The 12760-nt window shown below is 38.4% G+C and overlaps 1 protein-coding gene across 2 annotated transcripts in view; it reads left to right on the top strand.

Annotated features, from left to right (window-relative positions):
* The window catches only part of Esyt2 (extended synaptotagmin 2), a 90211-nt gene that overhangs the window by 49914 nt on the left and 27537 nt on the right, over positions 1–12760 (top strand). For both annotated transcript variants that reach the window (XM_028773184.1, XM_028773183.1), the window contains exons 7-10: positions 3920–3975; positions 8487–8607; positions 11002–11178; positions 12356–12438. In XM_028773184.1, coding sequence (XP_028629017.1) covers positions 3920–3975; positions 8487–8607; positions 11002–11178; positions 12356–12438 — 437 coding nt within the window. The remainder of the gene's footprint in view (positions 1–3919; positions 3976–8486; positions 8608–11001; positions 11179–12355; positions 12439–12760) is intronic.

The raw sequence follows: 12760 nt of genomic DNA, 5'->3' as shown, positions 1-12760 counted from the left end.
CAACTTATGGGGAAAAGGGTTGATTTCAGCTCAAAGTTTGAAGGTTCAGCCCATCACGATGGAGAAGTAATAGCAGCAGGAATCAGGGGGGCTGGTCACTTTGCCTCCACAACCAGGAAACAGCAGGAGAAGGATGCTTTATTTAAATAGCTTTTCCCTTTTTAGTCAGTTTAGGACTCTGGCCTGTGGAATGATGCCACCACCTCAGTTAACCTAATTGAGATAATCTTTCACAGGCGTTCCCAGATGTTTGCCTCCTAGGTAATTGTCAAGTTATTAATGCTCACATATGCTTACTCTGGCATGCTGTGTTTTCATGCTAGGTGTTCTCTCTGCCTACTCACTTTTTCACATTCACTTTTTTTTTCTCTCAGGCTCATTCTCTCTTGTACACACTTTTCCTTTCTAACATTCTACTCTGTTGCCCTTAATTTGTTGTTTATGCATAAACTCATACATTTATTTCTTCATGTTCGTCCTCGTGCACAGACACACTTACATTCTGACCTTCCCTCCCTCACCTAATCCTAGTGCTTCAAACATCCCAGTAGCCCAGAATCTTTCTTATTGACAGCAAGTGGCTTGTACATTTATTACTGTATTTTGTGTTTTTATTTTGTAAGTTTTCATTTCCATTTTGTCTGTAGCATAATTCTGGTGGTAGGTGAAGTTATTTTTAGCTAAAGCTAGTCCCTGTTTTACCTGAGTATTTTAACAGGTCTTAACACACTAGCTAAAATTAGTTTCACTTTGACTTTTTGAACACCTGTCTTTGTCTCAGCCAAGTATTTAAGAGATCCAAAATGTCTCATAGCTACTTAGGTCCCTAATAAAATCTCATTATAATGCAGATCTCAAGTATGCATCATTACATTCTTAAATAATGACAGCATAAATAAATACTATTAAAAGGATTGTTAATTTTCAGATTGTTTAGGATAGAACTCTTCTACTTAATACTGTTAAGACTGTACTGAGATGGAGCTGGGGATGGATATGCTTAAAGAGACATTGTGCATATGTATGTATGACATTGTCAAAAAATAAATATTAAAAATAAATGAATAATGATTAAATTTAATACCTTTCCTCCAAAGACTGTCTTAAATAGGATAGTGACAAGCCAGGCAGTGGTGGCACACGCCTTTAATTCCAGCACTTGGGAGGCAGAGGCACTCAGATTTCTGAGTTCGGGCCATCCTGGTCTAAACCAATCCTCTCCTAGAGTCTGGATGACTTCCTTGACCCATAGCTCTCTGTACAGTGCTACCATAAATAGATATCAAGAACACATATAAGGTTCTTAGATTTGAACTTGAGTTAAAAGCACACATTTTACATTACATTGCTGGTCCATATATTTTTAGTTCCTGAAGTAGATTTGTGATCAACAGAAAGGACTTTTATAACTAAATCATAAAATTGTGTCATAAATGTCCTTTAATTTTATTTTAAAGGGTGTATTGTAATCTTTTATTAAATTTTTAGTTTTTTAAATATGTAATCTTGTCATATTCTTTCTCTGAACCCAAGTCTTCCCAGACCCCTCCACACCTTCCTACTCAAGTTTGTTTTTTCTGTCTCTTAAAGATAAAAAAGAAAGAAAACCAATAAAACAAAAAAGACAAAAGTGCCAAACAATAACAACAGCAACAAAAAAAGCAAACACAAAAACCTATGAAGTTCATTTTTGTGTTGATCAACTACTCATAATCATGAGGCCTGTTTTGGGACACTCCTTTGCCCCTCTCCCAGCAGGTGTCTATTGCAAATAGCTTCTTAATTAGGGCTGGGACTTTGTGCTCATTTCTTTTTTACTGTGCAGGGATTTTCGTCTGACTTGACCTTTTGCAGGTCTTCCCCATGCTGTCGTCTCTGTGAGCTCATATGTGCAGCAGTGCTTTTCTCTCTGGAAGATGCTGCTTCCCTGGAGTCATCCACCACCTCTGCTCTTACACCTTTTCTGCTTACTCTCTGCCGTAGATGTCCAACTTGTGAGGGAAGGGGTTTGATACAGACATCCTGTTTGAGACCTGTGTGAGACATCACTGTCTGCACATTGTCTAGTTGTGGGTTCTGTGTTAATTAACAACTTCTCCGCATAGTTATAGCAGTATGTCATTAGGAGTCCTTTTAGTGCTATGCTCATTTGGTAAAACAGTAGTAGGCTTTCTCCTAGGTTTCAAGTTCTTGGCTACCTTAACAGTATCAGGTGGAATTATATTTCAGGGAATGGACCTTAAATCCAGACAAAAAAGTGGTTGGTTCCTTTCATACTATTTTTGCCACTATTGCACCAATATGTCTTACAGGCAGGTTGCTGTAATAGGTGCATGGTTTGCAGCTGGATGAGACTGATGATTATTTTTCTCCTCTGGTGGCCCGTATAGTACCTCCCAGTAGTGTTGGAGTTTCTAGTTGAGCAGCAGCTCGAGTTCTCCATGTGCAAGGATGTAAATAAGTGATATCCTCAGGAATAGCGTCCTGCCTTCATGCTGTGGAGGGAGGGTAACCACATAATGTTCTTTTAAATCTGTGCCCTGTAGTTGTCCAGGTGTTTTGGGTTTTTTGTTTGTTTCTTTGTTTGTTTGATGGATTGATGGGGGGGGGGGAGGTTGGCTTGTTTTATTGTTTGTTTGTTTTTGTTTTTGTTTTGTTTTGTTTTGTTTTGATTGAGACCTAGTTTCTCTGTGTAGCCTTGACTGTCCTGGAACACACTCTAAAGACCAAGCTGACCTTGAATCAGAAATTCACCTGCCAAGTCTTTCTGTGTTTTATATGATGTTTTTCTCCTGCTGGAAAGCAATCATGAAGGATTTTTTGAAATGTATTATTTCTTCCCTTAGCTTTGCTCTGTAGAGTGAGACTGTACAATTTCACTTAATATGTCCTCTACAAGTAATAAACACTGAGTATTTTATTGTGCACAGTATCCATTTTGGTAGAGAAAATCAGTATTTACAACCAGTAGTTTTAACTGTTTATGTCTTCTTAGTAGTTTCCTACCTAAATATGTAAGAATTTCTGAGATGACTGTAAATATCTAATGAATAGACAGAACATATTCTATTCATAGGAATATGAAAGTAAAAAATTCAAAGTAAAGTACTGTTGTTCAACTACCAACTAGGGTAAGTTTTAATATCTGTTTTTGGTAACAACATGGAGAAGACATGTTTCTATCCAATACTTTTGCTGGTAATAGAAATGTAAGGAGTAATGTGGGAGATCACTAGGTATCGATACTGAAAATGAATGCCTTTGTCTTTTAGCACCATGTTCCACTTCAGAATTTTTGCTTTTCATGGTATTAGTGGGGAGTTTTCTTTTTGTACTATGGATCTTGGGGATTGAATCTAGATCATCAGGTTTGTGTGGCAAGCACGACTCACCCCCCCCCCCATTTTTGAATGTTAGGCTACATGTGCATATATAAATGTGTATATTCATGCTGGGCAAGATGGCATACATCTTTAATCCCAGCACTTGGGAGGCAGAGGCAGGCAGTCTCTGTGAGTCTAAGGCCAGCCTGGTTTTCATGAGTTCAAGTCAGCTGAGGGTACAAAGTGAGATTATGTCTCAAATAAACAAATAACAAGAACAAACTAACAAAACAAAGGATAATCACTGAATTGTTAACTTTGATAAAGGAGAAATTGAAGATATTCCAGGGACCTGTGCATAAGAAGAAGGGCAGACAAATTATTATATGTTTTTAGTAGGGAAAACTAGGGCATTATCATAAAACACGAACTGAGCAGGTTTTTGTGTGTAATGAAAGCAGTTCATCCTTGATGTACAACATGTTGGGAAAAGGTGCACAGTGCTTATCATACTTATTTCACAAACCTGTTTGGATTTGCTATGACACATGGAAACTGTTTTGATATTTAATATTTTTCTCGTTTTTAAAAAACAGCTTTTAGAGATTAACTGGACAGGATTGACTAATCTTCTGGACATCCCTGGACTGAAGTAAGTCTTGTTGGCCTGCATGTAGTTGCCACTGTGTTCTTTCCTAGCCATTGCTGCCTTTTGTCACCTTAATTCTTGAGAGAGTAGGCAAACATGGAACCTGGAAATGAAGTTTCTAACCACAGAAGTGGAAGCTCTTCTCTATTCTGGCTAATTGATCCTCTTCTCTGTAATTGTAAATGACATAATATGAGTTCTGTAAGTGGCAGTGTGGCCTAGAAGATGTGTCCTGTCCCCTCACAAGACTTCAGCCAATCCAAAACCATTTTATTTATTAAGGATCTCTACACAATCACTGTGGACACACTCATGAGAATATGCACATGTCATTTGGACACTTAACTAGTTTCATCTTACACAGTGACTTATAATGTAAGCAGTCTCTTTTCTTTTTTATTATTGATTAAATTATTTATTTATTTTATACCCTGTTTGTTGGGAGCCAGCCCCAGCTTGATGGGAGGAGAAGGCGATCTTCTTTCTTCTCCTCCTTGTCAGTTCTTGAGGCAGCTGAGAGGGATGGGAATTGGAAGAGCATCTGTCTAAGGGCAATTAACTGAGGACACTTGGGAGACTGGCAGAGTCCTCATTGCATTTTTGAGTATCAGAAAGGGACTTAATAGCAGTCCCACTATAAAAGAGCTTAATAGTCATTGATATAATTTTAGGAATTCTTATAGGATCATCATTAAGACTTAACAAGTCATCTATTTGTCTATATAGCATCACTACAAGAAGGTACATCTTCATGGGTCTACAGAGATCTGCTCCCAAGGGGTGTGCTATTGCTTAGTGATTGCTACATATGAATAATAATAATAATAATAATAATAATAATAATAGGAAAAGCATATTAATAGCAGGAATTTTTCCTAAAATCCATCCACCACAGCCTTGCTGGATGGGGCACACTTGTCGTAGATTATATAATACTCTGAGGCAAACGTTTCAGGATGATCACCTGCTAATTATTAGCTTATCCCATTATGGCTCCCGACACTCGTTCACAGTTTCCCCTCCCTCCTTTCCTCCTAGTCTCTCCCTTTCACTTCACCTCCCCCCATCCACCTCCGCTTCCCTTCTCCTCAGAAAAGGGCAGGCCTCCCATGGATATCAACCAGCCTTTGCATATCTGGTTGCAGTAAGATTAGGTGCATCTTCTTCTACTGTGGCTAGACAAGACAGCCTCTGTTAGGGGCAGGCAATGTAGTCAGAGACAGCCCCTGCTCCCACTTTAGGAGTCCCACATGAAGACCCAACTGTTACTTGTGTGCAGAGGGCCTAGGTCTGTCCCATGTATGCTTCTGCTTAGCAGTTCAGTCTCTGTGGGCCTGAGGTTAGTTGATTCTCTAGGTTTTCTTGTGTCCTTGACCCTTTTGGCTCCTTTAAGCCTTCCTCCCCCTCTTCCAAAAGCTCCATTTAGTGTTTGACTGTGGGTCTCTACGTAAGTTGTTGGGTAAAGAAGCCTCTCTGATGACATATATGCTAGGCTCCTCTCTGCATGTACAACAGAATATCATTAATTGGGTCAGGGCTGGGCTCCCTCTCTTGGCTAGTCATTGGTTTCCTGTACCTCAAAATTCCGCTCCATCTTTTACCCATGGACTTCTTGTAGGCAGGACAAATTACAGTTTTGTGGCTAGGTTGATGTCCCAGTCCTCCATTGGAAGTCTTGTCAGGTTACAGGAGATGGCTGGTTCAGGCTTCATATCCCCATTTGTAGGGGTCCTAGCTAGGGTCACCTTCATAGATTCATGGGAATTTCCATTGTCCTAGGTTTCTAGCTCATCCTGGAGAGTCCCCTCCCCCATCCAGTTGTCTCTCCCAGTACTCTCTCCCTCTGTCCTTCCCCCACCTCATCTCTCCTATTCCCATCTCCACCCCTCCCCCATCCAGTCCCCTCCTTCAGTCCACACCCCACATGTGTCATCTATTTCCCCTTCCAGTGAGATTCAAGCATTCTGCCTTGGGCCCTCCTTGTTACTTAGCTTCTTTGGGTCTGTGATTTGTAGCATGGTTATCCTGTACTAATACTCATAAAATAGTACATGACCATGTTTGTCTTTCTGGGTCTGGGTTAGCTCACTCAGAGTGATGTTTTCTAGTTCAGTCCATTTGCTGTAATCAGATTCTTTGCAGTAATATCTTCTAATTATTAATGTGTAAGTCTTATGCGTGTAGTATAAAGTATAGTATAGTATAGTATAGTATAGTATAGTTTATATAGAAGTATATCATTAAAATGTGAACTTCAAGGGCCTGGGAATACTTGAGTTGATAAATAAAGTGCTTGCTGTGCCTGAGGACCTTAGTTTGGTTTCTGACACCTATATAAAAAGCCAGGCGTAATCACATGTACTTACTTTCCTAGCACAGGGATGTGATGCAGGTGAATCACTGGAGCTTAATAGCCAGCTAGCTTATCCAACAACGTCAAACTCTAGGTCCCAATGAGTGGCCTTACCTTAGAAAACAAGATGGAAGACATCTGAAGACCGACATCGAAAGTTGACCTCTGTTCCCCACATGCAGGCACATACACATACAGAGATAAAGATGCACCGATTGTTACAAGTAAGGTATCAGTTGTATAATAGGGATTTATAAGAGTATCCTTTTCAAATAAGGATTATATTTAGATACACTATATAATTTATGTATAACTATATGCATTTATATAAAATATAGTAGTCTCTATGATATAAATATTATGTAATAAAATATAAAATTGAGACTACTAATCTTCAGACCAAGATTTTCTATTAAGCCAGATGGATATAGTAGTACATACCTGTTGGGAATCCCAGTGCTTCCAGAGGTAGGAAGATCAGAAGTTCAGTGCCATCCTGTTCTATACAGCAAGTTTGAGGTTCTCCTGCACTATGTGAAACACTATCTTAAAAAAGATTTTCTGTTGTATACATCAAGTATACAGTAAACCTTATGTTAAAAATATTCAAAAAAGATAAATACTTAATAATTGAGTCTAATCTTTACAGGCTTTATAAGATAGTATATACATTTTGTTCATGGGTTACAAAATGAATCTGAGTCATTACAGAATATGAATAATGTCTGAATCAGTTCACTGTGCAAGACATTTTTGTTGTCATGATGTAAATTCCTTGTTAGATTTCAATGAAGAGCTTATTCTACATAGAGAATGTGAAGGAGTGTAAGGGTCTGGCTCAGGAGAAGCAGAAGATGGTGTTACAAGCAAGAACATTGCTGAAAAGCAGACTTGGGAACCAGTGCCTTCAAGAAAAGTTGTGGATGCTTGAGTGCTGGGGAGGGGTCTGGGAGCAGCATCTACACCTGGTAATTGTGCAGAGTACTGTGAGGCTGCCTGGAGTATTGGACACAGTGACTGCTGGTTTCTAGGCATGGTACTGCCAGCTAAAGGCAAGTACTGTATTATCCCAGCAGTGAGGATATTACTCAGAACAGTTCAGTTAGGAAGGGATCTTCTGTTTCAGCAGCTATTTCAGTATAAATGAAACAGTTACTTTAAGAAGAAATGATGAAGGCAGAAAAGCACTGGTTTAAGGCTACATAGGATCCTATACCTCCTTCTAGAAGAGCAGGTGTACAGTACCTGCCAGCACAAGCCTTTCACATCTCTTCAGAAGTATTAACAGGATGGCCCACTGATAGGAAGAATGGTGCTGTGTGTAATAGAGTCCTTCTCTTTTATTAAACTGAAAGACTTGTGAAGAAAGGTCCATACCTTACTGTCACGCACGGGTCAGTTTTCCTTAAGTGATTATGATGACTGACAGGACACGTTTACATGCATAATCACATACATATGCTAGTGACTTAATACCAAAAGGTACTGGTAGTAATCATGGTTCTTTTTAAAATTCAGGGTTCTAGTAAAAGCTTTTTAGAGTAAGGAAGCTTGCATGGATATGTCTCCAAAAGTATTCTTATGTGTACACTGTTTAATTCTCATATCTCCCTTGAAAAACCACTGAAAGTAGATATAAAATGCTTTCCTATAGTTTTTGTTCATAATACTAAGTTTACTTTACAGTGATATAATAGTAGGATCAAAATTATTAAAGTACATAGAATTATGTATACAGAATGAAGAAAAATACAGCTAATTTATTTTACTTCATTGGAAGCAATATACAACACTAAGCATGAAATGGATTTGTGTTTACTGTATTTTTCTCTATACTTTTAATTATGTTTGCAATGTTTATGTTAAAAAATATATCTTAAGTCTGTGATGAAGCCATATAGGAATATTTGAAAGGAGCTAAAATTTTATGTTGCAAAAATAAAGCCTGCCTCATTGCAACAGCAGTATATCTGAAGCTGTACTGAAATATAGCTGAAATATATTGAAATATTAACTCTAAGTACTATCCTGGGAGAGTTAAAGAGCTTCCACCCTGAACGTGGCTATAGGATCTAAGTTGTGTGTGTTTGTTGTTAAAGGTGACAGCAAGCATAAATAATTTGTGTATCTGATTGTTTGTTCTTTATCTCCCAACTAATAGTGGTTTATCTGATACTATCATTTTGGATATAATATCAAACTATCTAGTGCTTCCCAATCGAATCACCGTTCCTCTTGTCAGTGAAGTTCAAATAGCTCAGTTGCGGTTTCCCATACCAAAGGTAAGCATGCATTTGTATCCCCTAGTGTTTAAAACATTCTAGGACCTTGCCAAGCACAGGGTGTTACCTTTAGACTTAACTTGTCTTTCTGAGCAGCTCTCTTGCCACTTGTGTTAATACATTGCTAGCTGCCATGCACTCCCCAGAGATATTCTAGGGAGATACTCTCTGACCCGAAAGCAGTTCAGAGACTTGAGGAGTCTTATGCTTCAGGCAGGTTCCTTCAGGGTACCAGTAGGACTCATTCTACAAATGTAATCAAAAGCCATAAGAAGAGCAATAACAACAGGTAAAAGTCATCTCAGAAGGTATATGCTGTATTTGTCTTCTGTGGTGATATACTCTTTCTCAGCAATAAGTGACATAATTCTGCTGATACATTTAAAATTCTGATATGATCATGAGTGTAAATTTTTTCTCAAACATTGGAATGGACTATCTCTGTAATTACTTCATATATAGATATATATAAACTTCATCAGTGAAGTTAGCCTTGCTGTGAAGTGATACCATGGCCACAACAACTCCTACAAAGGAAAGCTTTTACTTAGGGCTTGCTTACAGGTTCAGAAGTTTAGTTCATTATCAGCATGGCAGGAAAGCATGATGGAATGGAGGCAGACATGCTACTGAAGAGAGAGCTGAGAGTACACCTGGATCTGCAGGCCGCAGGATGTGAGAATAACACTGGCCCTGGCTTGAACATCTGAACCCCCAGTGACCATTTTCTCCAAGAAGGTCACATCTCTTAATCCTTTCAAATATTGCCACTCCCTAAACATTTAAATGTATGAACCTATGGAGGCCATTCTTATTCACACCACCAGTGAGAGAAGAGCCCTTGCATAACAGTTGTACTAAAAAAAAAAAAAAGGAAGAACAGAGCTCTTAGACGTGAAGGTACTACTGGGCATGTGACTGGATATATTTCAGCTCCTATAAAATGTGGAGCATAGAATTAGGCCACATGTCTATGGAGTCACCTTGAGTAAACAGAACAGCTGCAGAAGAAGGTGAAGTATTGCTCTCGTAATTAGAGAGCAGGTCTAAGTGTCAGCCAGTTGTTGTGAATACACCAATCTCAAGGAAGTAGTATTACCACGGCTTGTCTACAAGAAGGAGTAGTGCTGGTACATACTATAGTTTTTAGGTTTACTAAAACAGGAGAAGGTAAGCTGGTGCCGTTTCAGTGGCTATGTAGTTTTCATTTTTATTTCCTGAAGTAGAAATAGCATTGCCTTGATGCCCTCTACTTTTTTCATTTAGATTTCAACAATACATAGTGGACAACACACATGAGCATGCATGCATATAGGTGCGTGCGTGCACAGGCGTACACACACATACACACACACACTAAGCACGTATATCAATCCTTCTTTCTGTCTCACTTTGATGCTGAGGCTCAAACCCAAGACTCATGTTCTCAGCCTGCTCCTTACATTTTTATTTTTAAAGAAAGCATACCCCATTTAATTTGATGATAAAATTATATTGTAGACATTCAACAGATGTGATAACATTACATATAAGAAAAGGAACTCTGTCTTAAAAATATAAAACTTTGTTTTGTGCATTAAGTACAATAAACACTGGAGCTGGCCTAGATCTTAACAATCTTTTTTCTCTGAATTTAATGTGAGTCTTGTGGAAAGATATGACCATATCATCTCAGCTGTAGCCATATGTAGCCACAGGCAAGAATCTTTTAGTGCTTTCTAAAGTGTGTTCATCTACAGAGAAGCTTGTCTTATCCTGAGAAGCCAGGAAGATTAGCCTGTAATTTATTTTTCAAGCATTTGGAGGAAGAATATTACCCTACCAAACTATTTGTCATAAAAGAATAAAGAGTAAATATTTTTCTCTTACAAATAAAACAACTTTGGGGAAGAACAATTTAATTTTGATGAGCACTACTTACTTCAAAGTTTCCATTTCTTCCTTTATAAAGTAGGCTTAATAACAGTATTTCATAGAATTGCTCTAAAATTTGAATGGCATGGTTGCTGAATAAGAAATGCGTAGTAGCAGGTCTGATAATCCTTTCATGTTACTTATTACCTACTTAGTCTCAGAATGTAATAATTTTTGGTGAGCCTTGTGGCCATGTGTTAGAGCTTCTAGGGAATAAGCATGCTGCCCCACTAGAACTTCTGCAGTCACTGTTCCCTCTGCCAAGAAGACTTAAGGCTCTCACTGCATTTCTGTGGAGGAATCCTTGCTGCTAATCAATAGTCTTACCATCTAGTGGGATGACATAATAATGTCCTCCTGTTTTAATTCTTGTTTTCTAAGTACGTGTCACAGCTGAGCAGTCACAGTCTCTGCTGAGGTATATACTTTATGTCTTCCATTCTGCATGACAAATGATTAGTGGTTTGTTCTTCTCTTCAGGGTGTTCTAAGGATTCATTTTATTGAAGCTCAAGATCTTCAGGGAAAAGACACCTACCTTAAAGGCCTTGTTAAGGGAAAATCAGATCCCTATGGAATTATCCGTGTGGGCAACCAAATCTTCCAGAGCAAGGTCATCAAAGAGAACCTTAGTCCAAAGTGGAATGAAGTATATGAGGTAAGCAGTGGTGTCAAGGCGTGGTAACTGAGAGAGGGCACGAACAGTCTCATTCCAGACCTGTTGCACAAAAGTGTGGCTGACTTGGACTATTGTTGAAGGTTTTTTAACTTCTCATTTTTGAGAAATTTTGTACTTTCTCTCCTACCACAAAACAGTCTTGTAATGTGAGCACATGATAGTTTTAAGCAGTAGTTATGTAAGGCTATCACAATGATTCATGGCAATATTTTATATTTTTAAATATAAATAGTCTTTTCTGATTATAAAATATTATATTTGGTTAAAGCACATTAACATAGAAATACACTGTTTATACATTTTCATTTAATATATCTGGACATCTTTACATCTCAGTGGATAGCTAATGGTCATTATTGTTTTTGTTACATTTAGTTTCCTTTTTCATTGTTTTATTTTGTTTTCTCTCTCTTTTTTTTAACATTTTATTTTCTTCCCTTGAGATGGTGTTTGTTTATTTACTTATATCTTGGGTTGGCCTGTAACTCCTGATCCTTCTGCTTCAGCTTCCCAAGCACTTACAGGTGTTCATTGCCACACCCAGCTAGGATCTACTTGACTTTAGTAGTATTCCATTGAATTTCTTGACCTGGGCAGGCCTGGGCTACTATGTGCAGTACTATAGGTAGTGCTCCTTAAGGATAATGTCATACGTATAAATTGCTGGATCCAAAATTAGAGGTTGTCAGAGGACAGAATTATTGTTGAGAGCAGTTCTGCCCCTTTCCTGCTACCCTCAGTCCTCTGTCACCTGGCAGTTCCTATTCTCTGAGTGGCTAAGTGGTTTTCAAGATTAACATCTGAATGGAGCCAGTTCAGAGTTTAAGACCATTTCCTGAATCTTCATTTGGCTTAGACTTTAGATCTTATGTATGGGTGACTTCACACTGCCACCTGCCTAGTTTCAGGGGCTTGTGCTTGGGCCACTGACATAGAATTCAGATAACTAGAAACAGGCCCAGCAGACTTGCTCTGTGGGCAAATATTTTAAATGGCCTAGTCATCAAGAAGTATGTGTGTTCTGACAGTAAGAAAGTATATACTTTTAAAACTGCTTACTTAAGAGAAAAGTACATGGTAATATTTGTTATAATCATCATACTTAGTATTTGATTGTGATAGTAAAACTGCCTAACTACTAACCGTTCATTTTCAGGCTTTAGTCTATGAACACCCTGGACAAGAATTGGAGATTGAACTCTTTGATGAAGATCCAGACAAGGATGACTTCTTAGGAAGGTGAAGAAAGAGCTTGGGAACACCCTTCTAACCACTCTCCTTGGTTCAAGCTTTAAGACTCATTTATTTACATATATACATCTTAAATGCCTTTTACATAGGATGTGTATTTTGCCACATATTTTTAAAAATGTTTTACTTCTAGAAACACTCTGTTGTCCATCTCAGTGACACTGAGGTTCATTTTACCAGTCAGTCAGATTATGCAAGCTGGAGAGCCAGTGAATGCAGAGCCCCCTCACCCCCAGCCCCTCTTTGTGCAGGGATGTCTGAAACTACTTGTAAATGTGGGTTTAACTTTAAGCTTTTCAGTTAGCTAGGG

Source organism: Grammomys surdaster, unplaced genomic scaffold (assembly GCF_004785775.1).
Source record: "Grammomys surdaster isolate TR1022 unplaced genomic scaffold, NIH_TR_1.0 223, whole genome shotgun sequence".
NCBI classification, from domain to species: domain Eukaryota; kingdom Metazoa; phylum Chordata; class Mammalia; order Rodentia; family Muridae; genus Grammomys; species Grammomys surdaster.
This window is presented reverse-complemented; position numbering and strand designations above follow the sequence as displayed.